Source organism: Trachurus japonicus, unplaced genomic scaffold (genome assembly GCF_045865225.1).
Source record: "Trachurus japonicus isolate A0001 unplaced genomic scaffold, Traja_1.0 AP030535.1".
Lineage (NCBI taxonomy): Eukaryota > Metazoa > Chordata > Actinopteri > Carangiformes > Carangidae > Trachurus > Trachurus japonicus.
The window spans coordinates 38,011-55,000 of NW_028220668.1; the positions used below are offsets into that span (position 1 = coordinate 38,011).

General features: G+C 44.1%; 1 protein-coding gene across 1 annotated transcript in view; it reads right to left on the bottom strand.

The window, feature by feature from the left end:
* Window positions 1-2,837: 2,837 nt before the first annotated feature.
* LOC146960249 (cleavage and polyadenylation specificity factor subunit 3-like) overlaps window positions 2,838-16,990 on the bottom strand; it is a 27,258-nt gene continuing 13,105 nt past the window's right edge. The window contains exons 9-14 of the mRNA XM_085772494.1: window positions 16,929-16,990; window positions 15,296-15,390; window positions 5,947-6,034; window positions 5,750-5,816; window positions 5,455-5,551; window positions 2,838-3,338 (exon numbers count right to left, since the gene is read on the bottom strand). The exon at window positions 16,929-16,990 is cut by the window's right edge and continues 37 nt beyond it. Of these exons, the coding sequence (XP_085628620.1) occupies window positions 3,192-3,338; window positions 5,455-5,551; window positions 5,750-5,816; window positions 5,947-6,034; window positions 15,296-15,390; window positions 16,929-16,990 (556 nt within the window). The 3' untranslated portion in view covers window positions 2,838-3,191. The remainder of the gene's footprint in view (window positions 3,339-5,454; window positions 5,552-5,749; window positions 5,817-5,946; window positions 6,035-15,295; window positions 15,391-16,928) is intronic.

Here is a 16,990-nt window from a genome sequence, read left to right on the forward strand (position 1 = left end):
AATTATAATAAGAGAAAGAAAAAGAAACAAAACGTCTCCTTCCAGTCGTCCTCCTGTGTGGTCAGACCTTGGTTTCAAATCGCTGCTCCGTCCGTCCTCTCCGCGTCTCTTTAACGTCCTTTAGTGACTCGAACTAACATATTGTCCTGTTGAAGCTGTGGCAGCGAGGGGCCGCTGCTGGGTATCGAACCTTCTCCAGGTATCAAACCGTCGTTGGTGCTGATTGAACGGTGCTCAGATCAGATGTTGCTTCCACAATCAAACTGTGTTTAACTGTGGTGATCGATCATCTGTTCAATACTTTTATTCGTCCAATAAAATGTCGCTAAAGCTCCGATTGGTCCCCGCCAGCCACCGTACAAACTCAGACCAACTCGTCTTCTGATGACACACTACACGATACGACCAGCAACTGTACGCTCCTACGTCCGTTTTTAGTTCTTGAACGTCCCACCAAAGATTTTTTTTTGCTCCTGAATGTTACACGTTTATTTCTGTTACATAAAGTCGTCGTTCACTTTTATAGCTGAAGCCCGGCTCTCGTTTTAGTTCCCTAAAGGCCAAATGTAACGCTTGTTGTAGCTCAGTCATCAGTCAAACTGTTGCTGAGTTGAACTTAAAGTTTTAAAAAGGTTCAACTTCAATATGACAATCGTTTATGTGCACAGAGTTTCTGTCTAATGAGAGAAAAACATTTATTTCTAACTGACGCTGTTGAGACAAAGTGTTTGTCACCAGCATTTTATAGAAACAGCATCAACACAACATGTTGTAATAATGGATAATGTTGTTAAAAGCTTTAGAAATATTATATATTTTATCACAACAGCACAAAAAATGCCAAAGATTTGACGTTGTCAACTTCTAATTTGTGGTTATTTGATGTTTTTTTTTTGTCTTTACATCAGAATCAATTGGTTTTTTTTTACTGTGTGATAGACTAATTGATTAATTAATAGTCAAAATGATTATTAGTTGCAGCTTCAAAAGGTCAAAGTGCACTGAGAGTCAATGGCACGTGCAGCTGCCAAATAAAAAAACAGTAAAAGTCAAAAACACAGAGGTCAAAGTTTTATTTTTAAGGCTCAAAATGTTTTTATATTCTATAAATGATATTAATAAAGTACAAATAGGGTTAAAATAGGTTTGGAGAGTTTAAAGGGTTAAAAAGTGTTTCTGTTTTAAGACTCAGTGGGAATCGAACCCTTGAACGTGACAGTGTTAAGTGCCTTCAACTCGACCCACTGAGCTACATGACACCGTATTTTATATCACATAAATGTTCATCATCTCCTTAAAACCACTAAAACCTGTCAATCAATTTTATTTACTGTGTATCACATCTGCAACAATAAGCTGATTAATTGGTTGAATGTTGATCAGCAATGAAACAAATAATTGAAGTCGTTTTTCAGTCAATAATTGTGATTGATAAATGGATGGCTCAACTGTTTTTTTTTTTTTTTTTAATAATAAATTGAATATTTGATTGAAGGGACTTTTGATACATTTTAAGTTACATTGGGCATTTTTTTTTTTACTATTTTGTAAATTTTTATAGACAAAATGTTAAATCACTTAATAAAAATAAAGGAAAAATTTAAAACTTCAGTATAAAATTGTCCTAACCTAAACAGTTTTAAAACACCTCCCTGTTATTTTATTTTATCCTGGTTTGAGGTCAGTTATCTGAACATTTCACCTGTTTGTTTCTTACTGTACGAGGGCAGATTATTATTATTACTGTGTGTATATATATATCTTTGTATAAAATATCGTTGTGTTGTTGCTTTTGTTGCTTTTATTTTTGTGACTGTGTCTGTTTTTTTTTGGGGGGGGGGGGGATAAAGACACAGATGTTAAACTTCAGAGTGTTTTCAGCTGTTTGGTTTGTGTCACTCGAGCTGTTTGGTACCAGAGTTTATTCTCATCACATGTTTTTACTGTGTCAGATTTATTTTGTGGTAAGTTTTGTGTTTTTTTTGTTTTTTTGTCGATTGATTGAAGCCATATTATCGTTTTAAATGTTTATTTTTGACATGTCAGAGCTCAAAGTGCCTTCTCTTCTCTTCTGTGGTATTCAAATGCACTTGTCAGTATTTTTAATATTGTGTCTATCTGATACTGTGTGTGTGTATCTGTGTGTGTTGAGTCCTGTACACTGTGATGTGTGTGTCTGTGTGTTATGTACATGCTGACGATCGTCTGTATTGATCCAATTAAAGGTCGGTTGCGAGTCATGTTGTTAACGTCACTGTGTCGTCGTCGGACTGAGGCGTCCGCTCAGTCTGCCCTTTCAAAATAAAACGTTCTACTGTCTGATTTAAAGTGCTGATCGATAAAGAGTTTTTATTGATATTCTGATATTTTATCAACTCACGTTTCTTCCTGAGCTTTCAGCAAGATCTCATGGTTCTCATTAATGGATCATTATTTTGTCAAAAACATTTTTAAATATTCTGCTTTAATGTAATTTATTGACTATTTTAATCTCTGGTGATTTTATTTTTATATTTTAATCTAAAAATATCAATATTCAGACCAAGATGAGATCGACTTGCATCATAAAAACATAAAACCTGCAGCCAAAAAATATTAAAGTTAGTGTAAAAAAGAAAATACTCTAAATTATTTATCAATAATTAAAATCTTTTGCAGATAAATTCTTGTAGAAAATCTAAAAATTCTGCCCCCAGTTTCTAAAATGCAACAATTTTCTGCTTTTATTTAATAATACGAACATTTTTGATGATTTTAACCTTAATTTTGTTTCATAGAAAACAAGATGATTGATAAATTATCTGCAGTATTGATGATGTCATTGTTGTTTCACTCACATTAAATCTAACTCACTTTTTTATCTTCGAGGACAGAAACTCAGTGACCCTCTCTCTCTCTCTCTCTGGACAAATGTTTATTTTCCTTGTGAAGAACTCAAACTTTTGTTTTATAGACAAATCAAGTACAAAAACAATCAATCAATAAAGGTATTGGTGGTCCGTCTCCTGAAGCCGATTCCTTTGGAACCAAGTTTCCAACGAAGAAGCTGGAAAAACTCAAAAGTCCTCGAGTCAAAGAAATGAACGAACGAACATCTGCATCGGTCCGTTATCGACCGATTATTGGCCATCGATCGATACTACGAGGACTGAAGAGAGTGTGACAGAGAAACGTCAGTTCATCTTCCACCGCTACATCACCGACGGCAACGCGCTGCTGCTGCTGATGACATCACAGAGGGGGCGTGGCGTGAAGGCGGGGCTTAGGGCGTCGTAGAGACGGTGGACGGCCACTTCCACCATCTCCCTCAGAGAGTCGTCGTCCGCGCAGGTCACGGCCTGAGGGTCAGAGGTCAGAGGTCACCATGGTGTTATCAGCTGATTATTGAGTATTGATTTATACCATTATGATGAACCAGACGTTAAAGGGATAGTTCAACATTTTGGCTAATTCTCCTATCACCATAATCCCTTGGTCGACCAATAGTCGTCATTAGTCGACTAATCATGTCACGACTTCCTGTATCTGGCCCTTCAAATTAAAAGCCCTATAGCCTTTCATATACAGTTCAGTCATATTGATTTTGACTTAAAGCAGAAGTAAGCGGAATGTTTGTGTTAATATTCATGGGTTGCAGTGACGTCGCGTCGAAGGGACCGCCGCCATATTTGTGTCCGATTTGACAGGTCTCCTCATATGACAGCATGCAAACCGCAGGATGGAAATGACAGTTTCTTAACAAAATGACAGGGTTTCATACATCCTGTCTGGGTTTATATCTCCATAACAACAGACTAACTCTATATTACCCCACTTATTACACAGTTTATGAATTAATTAATTAATTTGAGACGTAATGTTGATCAAAGTCCTTAGTCCGGTCACTTCTCCGCTGTTTGCTCCTCAGCCTCCTCTCGGTCGACTCGTGTGTAGTTGTTTTCAACGAGCTTTTGATAATCAATCAGTAGATTGATGAATTATCATGTAAATGTTACGATGTGGCATTTATCTAGTCCTGTCTGTCATAAGAGACTACGATACGGGACACGTTTGTGTCACGGACTCGCGGTGGCACAGACACAGCTGGTCACAGCTGTGACGCTGCGCTGGCCCGTCCGCTCTGATCGCTCTGATCGCAGGTTTGATTTCCAGCAGCGGTGAGGGAGGCAGAGAGCCTCCACTCTCCCTCTAACAAGCTACAAGTCATGTTTCTAACATCACAATTAGTCTGAAGCTGGTAAAAATGAAACACAAGGTAAAAATCCTTCATAGTTCTTCTGCCCTGCTCCGCTGATCAGAGCGGCGTCCCTAGCAACGGCCCGTTTTACTTAGCAACGGTCTGTTATACAGAAATAAAAGACCCTAAATGCAGAATCAGTGAGTAATTAATAAGAAAGAAATCAAAATGCAGAATTCAATATATCCATGTTATTTAAAAAAAAAAGTGCATCCCCTCTTTTTGTGAGACTTGTCACAGCCCCATGCTGCCACTGATAGACTGCCTGCAGTCAACCATTTATTCCGCCTATAACTTTACGTCTTTTGGGATGGAATAAAACTGCAGTCCGGGGTTTTTTTGGCGACTGCTATCACAGTCAACAGCACAATATAATCCTGGCATCTTTCAAATAACGTCAATTTTCAGTCTCTTGCTGATTTCCTCCTACTACTCCACTTGTTCTGGTAACGTGACGCTGTGATCTGTGCCCAGATCGCCCTGATTCGGACACAAATATGGCGGCGCAGAAACACAGTGACGTCATGTGAATCTAATGAATAAGTCTTAAATAGTTCTATCTTCCGACAGCAATCACTTACATAGAGTGTTTGGTCTGAAACACGGGTCTGTCAGTCACTCTGCTGTAAGCCGAGGAGAAAACTTTCCTTGTATCCTACAACCTTTATCCAATGAGGAGAGAGAACGGCATAAAGGGGCAGTCCTCTCTGTGTGTGCAGCCAAGGGATGCGCGTGAATGTGGTGACGTAGGGACGAGGGCGGGGACTGCTAACTCCATCGGCTGACAGGAAGTTAGACAAAACGACTGGATCGCTTACTTCTGCTTTAATTTTAACCAGACACGGCTCCAAATGTTTTTGTTTTTTTCCTGCGACCAATCGACCAATGAAATTTTGGTTGGCTAATGATTTTTTGGTCGACCAGTGCTTGGTCGACGATTTGGGGGCAGCCCTATAAATTCTGTGCAAAAAGATGTTGAAACAGTTTTCAATAAAGTAGCTAGTGAATTTAAAAGTACATGGGTTCTGTTTTGTTTTTGTTTTTTTAATCGTGGTATTGAATTAGTATCGAGAATCGTGGAAATTCACAGGTATTGGTATCGACTACTGAAATTCTGGTATCGTGACAACCCCTATACTGTAGGCGAATTTGCCAAAATATTGAACTATCCCTTTAATGTTCGTGTATAAAATAGATGTCAGGGACGCTGGACTCACTCTGGTCTCTGGGTCGATGCACGCCGTGACTCCGTCCACCGTCACACTCAGGCTTTTACTGTCTTTGAAATTCACGCAGTCGTCCCCGAACATGTCGCTGAAACGGAAAAAAAACATTTTACCAGGTGAAAACAGAAAATCTTTAATCTCTACCTTCATTTAAAAGTTTTATTCTCTTATATTTGGATCAATTAGGTTTAATTTTAACTTAAAAAGTGTCAGATTCTACAGTTTCGTCCGATATTTTAACCATTAAAACCATTTTCGAGGTGTAGCTACAGGTGTTCAGACTCACTGCAGCATCAGCTCCAGTCGCTCGACGAACAGCTCCATGTCGAACGTTTCCTTCCTGCCCTCGTGGACTGAAACAGACAAACAAACAAACAAACAAACAAACAAACAAACAAACAAACAAACAAACAAACAAGCGTCTGTAAAGTTTCTGTTCATCAGTGAAATTAAAATAAATTCCCTCGTGATGCGTTCACTGACATTTCTGGGCGGTGGGGTTGGACTGGACCTCCAGGATCACCGTGGTGACGGCGTCAGCGTACATGTCGTTGAGCGGGTTGGCGACCCACTGAGACGAGAACATTTTCATTATTATCATTATTGATTTATATTGCTGCATCAATTAGTTTATAGAGTTTTTTACTTCAATTGTCTGTTGTTTTTACATTTTTCTCTTTGAGTTTATTGGTGTTGAGATTTTTGAAGTGTTTGAAAAAGTGTGATAAAAATAAAAAATTGTCATAATTATTGTATATATCTGTGTAATGAATGTATTAACTGGCTAATAATGTATCTTGTCAAGGAGAGTTGAGGGTCCCGGGCTAGGCCTTTTGATGTATACTGTGGGTTTTGTTATTTTATGATGTTTTTACTATTTTTTGATGTCTTTACTATTTTTAGAAGTGATTACTGTATGTGACTCAGGGAAAGTATTACATGATATGATGAATCCCGAGCTGATGGAATAGTTGCCGTAATCTATTGGAAAGGAGAAGTAGAATGGGGTGGGCAGGACAAAGGTCACCAAAATGAGGAACCTGTGGCCTGTCCCGGGACATGCCAGGACAGGTCGAGGTGAGATGGCCACAGGGTCAGGTAATTGGGGAAATTTAGAGAAATAGAGAAGTGCGCGTTGACCAAATATGGGCACGGACCGGTGCAGAGTGGTGGAGAAATTATTCCATGACACAAAGGAAGGGTGTCGGCGGTCCAAACATATAAAAAGGTCATCGGGACGAAGTAAAGACAGTGTGCGTCGGGACTGGGTGCGAGAGCGAGCTCCTCAGACCCTACTCCTGCGAAGACTCCGAGGGCTGGTGCGTCTACAGAAGATTGCCATCGAACAAGAAGACTGCGCACAGCGATTTGGACTCGGTTGATCTCCACACTCTCTGCTGGTCCGCTCCCAGGGGCTTAGGCTCCCGATCATCATCCCCAGCAGAAGGGGTTCAGGAAATTCGGCCGAAACCTGCATCCTTATTCTAGAAATTCGAATCAGGCAACTATCCATCAGAGGTAGGGTTGATTAATAGGGTGAGAATTTGATTTTAATTATTTTCTTTGATTTTTATATTTATGCTCTGATGCTGCTTTGCCCCTGCTAAATTCCTGCAAATAAATATTCAACCTAAAAGACAAGAGAACTGTTATCCTCATCTTTTTGTCTGAGGTTTTAATTCAAATATTACTGTTATGCTGTTCATGATCGTAAGAAGCTAAGCCATAGTGTGCACAACATCTTTAAGACTCTTAAAGGTTAATCTAGTTTTGAGTTCACTTCAAAAGATAAACAGGTCCCTAGGGTTGTTTTTCCAAACCGTTAAATTAAACCTAGCCAATAACAAGTGCAAGGATCAAAGAGGAAAGCTGCCGTTAACAGGCGTGCTGGGTTACTACTTCTGGGTGGGGGGCTGCTCTATCAGAACTAGTGGCTTGGGGAAGCGGGACAGACGTCAGGACGAAGGCAGTTAGATGCTAGGCGAGTTTCCTCATCACCAGCTTAAACATTCTTTAGAAATTCTACTCTGGTCCATGACCGTTAGAACTTAAGAACTTACCCTTTAAATGGAGAGCTGGTCTAGTATAGGCTTTCTTTACAGGGGCCTAATACCGGGGATCTAACACGTGGCGCCCAACGTGGGGCTCGATAAAAGGAATTGTCGAGCCTAGGAGGAAGAACCACAGTGTACCTGGAGGGACACTGTTCGTGAGAGACGACCCGGCGGTGAGAGTTCTGACAGCAGGGAAGCGCCCTGCTGCCTCTGGAGACGAGGACCGGCAAGGAAGGAAAGTCGGCCTGTCAGCCTCTGGAGACGAGGACCGGCAAGGAAGGAAATTCGGCCTGTCAGCCTCTGAAGAAGAGGACCGGCAAGGAAGGAAATTCGGCCTGCCAGCCTCTGAAGAAGAGGACCGGCAAGGAAGGAAATTCGGCCTGCCAGCCTCTGAAGAAGAGGACCGGCAAGGAAGGAAATTCGGCCTGCCAGCCTCTGAAGAAGAGGACCGGCAAGGAAGGAAATTCGGCCTGTCAGCCTCTGAAGACGAGGAACGGCAAGGAAGGAAAGTCGGCCTGTCAGCCTCTGGAGACGAGGACTCGGGCAGGGGGAGAGGAAGAAGAGAAATCCCCTGCCAGCACCAGCAGACAGGAAAAGGAAACCATCTGCAACTGAGTGAGTGTGGGCAAAGGAGAGGAAAAAGCCCGCAACCACTGGAGGTGATTCAGCACAAAAACTGCTGGAGCCTCGGCCTAGTGTGACACCGAGAGAAAGGGTCGCAAAAGGAAGAATCAGCAGCCGACGGAAGCTCTGTGACCGGAGCCCGAGTGACGCTGCAGAGCAGCCACAACAGTCTGCTCTCATCCCTGCTCAGCGGACGAAGAGAGGCTTTGAGGGGCAGACAGCCCGAGACGACGTAAGACAACAGGATGGCTACATGGAATGGAGCAAACAACAGAGGCATAAATGAATCAATTTATGTCGAGGTGGAGCCAGGAGCTGCTCCACAACCCGAGGAGCATGAATATGAGGAGCTGGATACAGCTGGGCCAAGTGGCGGGCTCAGCTATCTAGTTATCCCACAAGGAGCAGGAATCAAATTCGAAGTAGACAAATCACGTGAGGCTGTGAGCTGGAAAGTGGATCAGAGTTGCACGAGTCATGGAAGATATGTGGCAACGCAGATGTGTGAACAACAAATCGCAGTGGTGCGGGAATGCCCTGCACCCCCCAAATCAAAAAAGGAAGTCGGAAAGTGGATCGAGTGGTGGGCTGACGAATTAGAGAACCGTCAGATCTACAGAGAAGGGAGAGTGAGGACCCTCATCAGCCCCTCGGCACCGTATGACTCTGTGGTAAAAATGTTGGCTAAAGAGTCAGGGAAACTGTCAGTTTTGACAGCACCGGCAGTTAAAGCTGCCAGCAGATACAAGGAACACAGGACGCAGCTTGAGAGGCTGCACCGTCACCGAGACAAAGCAACAGGTGAAATTGCAGATAATGGAAGCCTGGTAGATCCTTCCCCCTCGGGGGAAGAGGGTGACAGTGAGGCCGCCGGAGAGGAGAATCAGCGGTCGGAGGGAAAGCAGAAGGAGACGGCGAGCCCCGTTGATGAGAGAAGCATGACAGTGACACCACATGCATCGGAAGCCGATGAACGGCTGGCTCTGCCTGGAAATCTCCAGACACCAGGGGCACCAATTCTCCGAAATTTGGAGCAAATGGCAAAAGGCGTAGCTGCAATTACCAGCTCTGTAGGAAAATTAGTACCGGAAGCTATAGACACCCTAAAACCTGCCGAGAATGAGCAGCCGTCTGTGGTAAAAATCACAACACAGATGACGAGACCTGAATTGACAGAAAGAAGAAACGACGTAACTCTCTTGGAGGAGGGGGCAAGACTGAGGCAAGTGTCAGGAAATCAGATACACTACACTACAGAGATGGAGGAAGTTTCTGAGTATGAGGAAATTGACGGTGACGAATTCAGAAGCAGAAAGAGTGAAATTAATCAGGAAATGTATGACAACTGGGCCTCTGCAGAATGTGAACCCCCTCAAAGAGTGAGAAAATTAAAAATGGGCTTGAGAAAGGGAACAAAGAAGCCAGCAGCCCTGATATCCGTAAAAAATACATCTCAAAGATTGGCCATAGATGAGAGGTTTGGCCCTGTGAAAACTAAGGATGGAAGACAGGCCTATATGCCCGGAGTGGGTCAGACGAGGTACGCAGTACCGGAAGTCTGGGTGGACCAACAGGATGAGTTACGTACAACAGAAGTAACAGCCACTCTGGGGGAATGGGCTAACGTCTTGATGATGCCGACCTATACATCACTAGCACAATGCAGCGAACTGACTGCAAATTTCAGAGGTGCGTTCTTGTCCATATCACATGATGTCATGTTGAGACGACTGAAGAAAGCTGCCTACAAGATGGCCAGAGAGGAGGAAGAAATCAAGGTGGGAGATATCTCAGGAAGTGACGGAGAAATCAGAGATTTCACATGGAAAAAACAAAGGGAGGACCCAGCTATCCTGATGAGAGGAGGAGTGGTGGAAATGATGGGTGTAGGATCTCAAGTTCCAGGCCAAGAATTCAGAGAGTTCAAGAAAATAAAAGAAATGGTCAGAGGAAGAGACCAGCAGCAGACCATAGAGGATTATTTGAGAGAAGTGTGGCCAATGGTTAAAGTCTGCACCGAGAAGGAGGATGCAAAGCGCCTGTGGTTAAGTTGCGTAACCTCACAGCCCCTGCCGCCGGATGAACCTGCACAGATGCACTATGAGAGACTGGTGCTGGAGGATTTGAATGACGAGGAAGCTCACATTGAGAGAGCAAAGAAGGATTTGAACCGAGGCCATACTCTCTCACAGGTATGGCATGGCCTAAAAAGAGTGGTACCTGTTGAAAGATACATCAAGGCCCTGAGAGAAGTGACCAAGGGGCAACGTGACGAGGTAGATTTCATCAAGCTCCCTGCTATTGGGACTACGGGGTTAGAATCGATGAAGCTGTAAGAGAGTGGGATCTCAAGAGGAGATGCTATGAGGCAAAAAGAGAAAAGGGTGCACAACAACAGCCCCCTAAAGAAAAAGAACTGCCAGAGATTAGACCAGCTGAGAAATCAACACCCAGACTACTCTCACAGCAGCCCCAGAGGAGGAAGCAGGATAGAAAAGTAAAGGCTCAAAGGCCAAAGACCAGCCGAAAGACGACGGGCAAAGAGAGAGACTTCCTCCCTCAAGAGGAATATAACAGACTGACCCCAGAGCAAAAAGCAGCCCTCCGGGAAGCCCGTAAACTGGCAGCCGGGGGAGTTGAGAAGTAACAACGCAAGAGGCGCGGGTCACCCTTGAGCATGCTTACTGGGTGGGGGTGACGATATCTACACCAATGTGGATGGAGTTCCTTTCCTGGTCGACTCAGGGGCTGAGGTGTCCATGACCCGCAGGAGCCTCAACACAGCAGGACACCTAAAGGTGCAGCACCAAGGCTACAAATAGGAGATGGGGAGACATACTATTAGATGACGATTTGGAAATTGGGTCAGTGCAGCCAGTGAGCAAGGAAGTTGCGAAAGAGAATGTGACGCAACCAGCTGCATGTGAATGGAGTCTGTACACAGACGGATCTAAAAAAGGCCTTGATGAAACAGCATTCTGGGGTTTCATACTCAGAAAAGATGATGACGAACAATTCAGACAAAAAGGAAAAGTGCCAGGAAGTGCACAAACAGGTGAAGTGACGGCTGTCCTAGAAGGACTGCTGGAACTGGAAAAGAGAAAAATAAAGAAAGCAAAGGTAATAACTGACAGCTTTTATTGTGCTCAAGCACTCACAGAGGATTTGTCTATTTGGGAGGAAAATGGATTTGAGGGTGCCAAAGGAAAAATAGTAGCACATCAAGATCTGTGGAAGAAGATCGCCGAGCTGCGATTGAATATGGACCTGGACGTGGTGCATCAGAGAGCACATACCAGACAGGGGGCTCACTGGAAAGGAAATGAGGAAGTGGATCGTTTCGTCCAGATGAGGAAAGTTGTCTTAGTCGGGATCGGGAAGTGGGACAAGACACCCAAGGGAAGGTCGGTCCCAGAGGAGTGCGTGATGGAGGTAGTGCAGGCCGTACATGAAGCGCTGGGCCATGTTGGCACTGATCCCACACGCAAGGAGTTGGAGAAACAGCAGCTCTGGATTCCTAAACACCGGATTCGCCAAATTCTCAAGGACTGTGATGTGTGTGGTCGATACAACGCAGGGCGGAGAGGACAGAGGGTGGATGGACTCACCATAAAAAGCAAAATTCCCTGGGGTTCGGTGGGCATGGACGTGGCTGGACCCATGGGCGTGACAGGGAGAAAAGAAGGAATCCAAGATGTGGAGCAGCTGAAACCAATTCCTAACTAGAAGTAACTAGGAGTCAATTATGGCCAATTGCACACCAGGCTTGCCACCCTTTGCCAGATTGGCCACTGTGTATGGGGTGGTTGTCATGAGAAGAAGCACAAAGGGGCTCTGGGCAGGAAGAGCTCTGAAAAAATTGGACTACGCAAAAAGAGGATTTTCGTCTGAAGACACAGAGATGTTGGAATGGAGAAGTGTCAACAACATGTGTGTGGTGTGTTTCGAACCCACTACACTAACAATTTGCTGGGAGGGCCCAGGCTGGTTGAAACCAGTTAAGATTAAAGGTCAACGAAGAGGAGTCAGAGGCCTGCATCCTAAACCAGTGAAGGTGATGGATGCGTATATCTGCGGAGAAGTGCAGAATTGGGGTGTTACCCAGATTGATGATAATCACTCAGTGGGATCTGAGAAGGATTGAATTAGATCTCAATGAATGTACAGTACATGTCAGTGGGATGGAGAGAGATTGCAGCAGCGAGTGCAGTGTGTTGCAAAGATGTGGAAATCTGATTGCAGTTGGGCGAGCGGAAGAATGGCAAGTGAGAAAATTTGTCAGTCCAAAACAACACACACGGACGCCCTCAAGTGAGAAAGAGGGAAAATTGGTGACAAGAGTCTCGGCAGTAGTTTTGGAGGAGACTGAGGAGTGGAGCCGCATGAGGAAGTGGCGGCCGTGACCACACAGACCGCAGAGGGAGGCGGTATGGTCAACATGAGGAGTGGCTCGATCACACTCTACCATGGATTTGGAAAGTGCCGCTGGAGCATTTCAGAGCAGCCTTTTCACCTGGCTATTCAAGAACCAGCCAGAAGCTGCCTAGACCAACAGAATTAAAGGGAGGCCCAGCAAGAGACTTCCAGAGAATAGATGAGTGTTCCGGCCAGGAGAGAGAGAGATGGAGGAATTTAAAGGCCAGTCAGAAAATAAAAGGCCTGCGCAGCTGCTTTGCATAAGCTTATATAGGCAATATGTTATAAGGAAAAAGTGAATGAATATGGAGTCAGTGGAGGTCAGCAGATCCCTGTCGCAGCAGTCAACGAGACGTCAGGAGACGGTACCCCTTCCAGCCAGGCTGCAGATGGAGGTCAGCCACAGCTTCTTCTTACTACGGAGGAAGGGGGTTCGGGCCTTCAGCAGCTTGGGAGAGGTTTGTTTGGAGAAAAGGACATCGTGCTGGTCCACCAGGAGACGGACGGAAGTTCGGCAGAGTTGAGAGGCGTTGCCAGGGAGAGAGAAGACAAGGAAGCCAGGAGCCAGCCTCGCCTCAGGATGATTCCGGCCCTCGTCCAGGAGAGAAGACCAAGGAGGCGAAAAGAGCGGGAGCCAGCCTCACCTCGGGAGGATCCGACCCTCGTCCATCAGACGGAGCGGGAAGCAGGTCTGAACCTCAAGGAGGGGGTCTCAAGAAGAATTGAGGTTCCCAGGCTCGACCGTCAGGGAGTAATTTTTGCTATCTTAAGAAGTATAACTTTTAAAGTGTATTTGGCTAAAAGGTGATTGTTACTATCTTAGGATGTGTAACCTCAAATTGTGATTTGCTAAAGTAAATTAACAAGGAAAATTAAAGAAGTAATTCTTGTTATCTTAAGATGTATAACCTTGAAATGTGTTCTGCTAAGAGCTAAAGGCAGGGTGAGATAGTCATCTGTGATTTATTATTGATTTGCTGGAAAGCAAAGTAAAGAAAAGTATCCTGTGAGATTGCATTTCAAAGTATTATACACCTTCAAGAGCGTTTTTGTTAAGTGCTAAGGAACAGGCTGATGGAGGCAGCACGGGACCTCAAGGAGGGGGTGTCAAGGAGAGTTGAGGGTCCCGGGCTAGGCCTTTTGATGTATACTGTGGGTTTTGTTATTTTATGATGTTTTTACTATTTTTTGATGTCTTTACTATTTTTAGAAGTGATTACTGTATGTGACTCAGGGAAAGTATTACATGATATGATGAATCCCGAGCTGATGGAATAGTTGCCGTAATCTATTGGAAAGGAGAAGTAGAATGGGGTGGGCAGGACAAAGGTCACCAAAATGAGGAACCTGTGGCCTGTCCCGGGACATGCCAGGACAGGTCGAGGTGAGATGGCCACAGGGTCAGATAATTGGGGAAATTTAGAGAAATAGAGAAGTGCGCGTTGACCAAATATGGGCACGGACCGGTGCAGAGTGGTGGAGAAATTATTCCATGACACAAAGGAAGGGTGTCGGTGGTCCAAACATATAAAAAGGTCATCAGGACGGAGTGAAAGGAGTGTGCGTCGGGACTGGGTGCGAGAGCGAGCTCCTCAGACCCTACTCCTGCGAAGACTCCGAGGGCTGGTGCGTCTACAGAAGATTGCCATCGAACAAGAAGACTGCGCACAGCGATTTGGACTCGGTTGATCTCCACACTCTCTGCTGGTCCGCTCCCAGGGGCTTAGGCTCCCGATCATCATCCCCAGCAGAAGGGGTTCAGGAAATTCGGCCGAAACCTGCATCCTTATTCTAGAAATTCGAATCAGGCAACTATCCATCAGAGGTAGGGTTGATTAATAGGGTGAGAATTTGATTTTAATTATTTTCTTTGATTTTTATATTTATGCTCTGATGCTGCTTTGCCCCTGCTAAATTCCTGCAAATAAATATTCAACCTAAAAGACAAGAGAACTGTTATCCTCATCTTTTTGTCTGAGGTTTTAATTCAAATATTACTGTTATGCTGTTCATGATCGTAAGAAGCTAAGCCATAGTGTGCACAACATCTTTAAGACTCTTAAAGGTTAATCTAGTTTTGAGTTCACTTCAAAAGATAAACAGGTCCCTAGGGTTGTTTTTCCAAACCGTTAAATTAAACCTAGCCAATAACAAGTGCAAGGATCAAAGAGGAAAGCTGCCGTTAACAGGCGTGCTGGGTTACTACTTCTGGGTGGGGGGCTGCTCTATCAGAACTAGTGGCTTGGGGAAGCGGGACAGACGTCAGGACGAAGGCAGTTAGATGCTAGGCGAGTTTCCTCATCACCAGCTTAAACATTCTTTAGAAATTCTACTCTGGTCCATGACCGTTAGAACTTAAGAACTTACCCTTTAAATGGAGAGCTGGTCTAGTATAGGCTTTCTTTACAGGGGCCTAATACCGGGGATCTAACAATCTGTAACCAGGTCTGAGTGAGATCTGTGTCTAAAAACATAAATAAAATTATAAAATATACAAAATAGTTTGAAATAAACATGTAGAACAAATACTGAGCTTTAATAAAACCTGACTGCAGCTACATAATCATGTCATAAACTGTATATTTAATGTTTCTAAACTGGTTTAAATAAAAACGGACGTGTTCGTGTGCTCAGAGTTAATAAAGTTTTGATAAACAGGTGAGTTTTAGCCACTTCAGGCGACATGTGGTGGATGATGATGAGTGTAAAAAGTGTCGTGTTGCGTTCGAGTGTCCGACCTCCAGTACGACCATCCCGGCCTCGTGAACCAGCGTGATGCTCTTAAAGATCTTCACCGTGATTTTCTCCGTCCCCTCGACCTGCTCCACGTCGCCTGAAACACACACACACACACACACACACACACACACACACACACACACACACAGAGGAAACAGGAAGTTACAGCTTCTACTGCAGCATAGATATATATATACTGACTAGATGCCGCGTTCCTAGGCAACTCTATTGAGTGGAATGCGTCAACGCGGCGGCCATCTTGGTCAGGGGGAAGCCGTGTCTACTTACTGCACTAGTCAACAGAGGCAGACGTCTATCAACCATTAAAATCACCATAACTCACCAAATATTCAACTGATTTTCAAGCCGTTTGGTTTATTATAAATGTCAGACATATATTTATGATACAACAACAACAAAAAATCTTTGAAACATTTTTATAATTTTTTTTTTATGTATTAAACATACACTTACATACTCAGACACACACCCACATGCCAGGGTTTCCGTTGTCCGGTAATTACCGGACTTTGACCGGAAAAATCTGCCGAAGTCCGGTATTTTCTAACCCCGCCGGTCAAAATGTCCGGTGAAAATATTCCCTCCGAGTCCGAGCACAATGTGAATTTTATTAAGAAATCAAACAAACAAAAAAAAACGAAATCAGAGATTTCGACATCTAGATTGAGTGGAGAGAGGCTTCTCTCTGCAGAATCGCATCAAAACAGCACAGTGAAGTCGCCTGGCGGAGAGCAAAGTCTCAAGACTGATGCGCATTTCAAGCTGCACGGAGACACTGCACAGTGCACACACATTAGATTTTAAAACAGCTGCAGCACATTTCACACACGCGAAAATGCGTAAAAAGTCAAAGAAAAAAGAGAACTTGTCAAGGGATTTTTTTCAGTTTGTTTGTAGAGTTTTTATTGCAAAGCAGCGGACTATTTATTATTATTATTTCAAGTTGCCAGCACGCCGTGTTATTATGAAATGAGCCGGTCCAAGATGTGTTTTATGTTTGCAAATTATTGTATCTGAGAAAAGGCCTTCAGTTTCTTTATGTAGGCTATGAGCGCAGGGTTGTGCAATATTTATTTTATAATTTACGTGGTCAATTGACGACTAACCCTAACAGTAAATTACGTCCACCATGAATAGATTTTTCAACCAGCGCAACATCGTCCCGTTCAGTCACCTCCGCATAGCACTCTTTCTCCGTCGACACACACACACACACACACACACACACACACACACAAACACTGACCTGCATATCATTTATCATTTTAAGCTCAATAAAGTCAGATAATATTTGACCGGAATTTCAAACATTTGTCCGGTAAATTGAAAACCTGCCGGTCACGTTGTCCGGTGCCATTTTTTTCTAGCGGAAACGCTGCCACATGCATAAACACACTGAAATTAGTTCTACAAGGGTCTGACCGGTCTGACTGCTGGTCAGATGTATATTATGTCTATGGTCAGAACCCCGGACCAAGATGGCGGCCGTGTTGACGTACGCTGAGAAGCAGAACGCGGCATCTAGTCAGTATATATACTGTATATCTATGCTACTGCAGGAGGAAGAGGAGGAGGAGGAGTTAGAGGACGAAGGGGGCGGAGCCAACTCACCTGCGAGGCTGCGCAGCTGCGTGACGAGCAGAGAGATCGGTCCAGTGAACGGGATCGCCTGA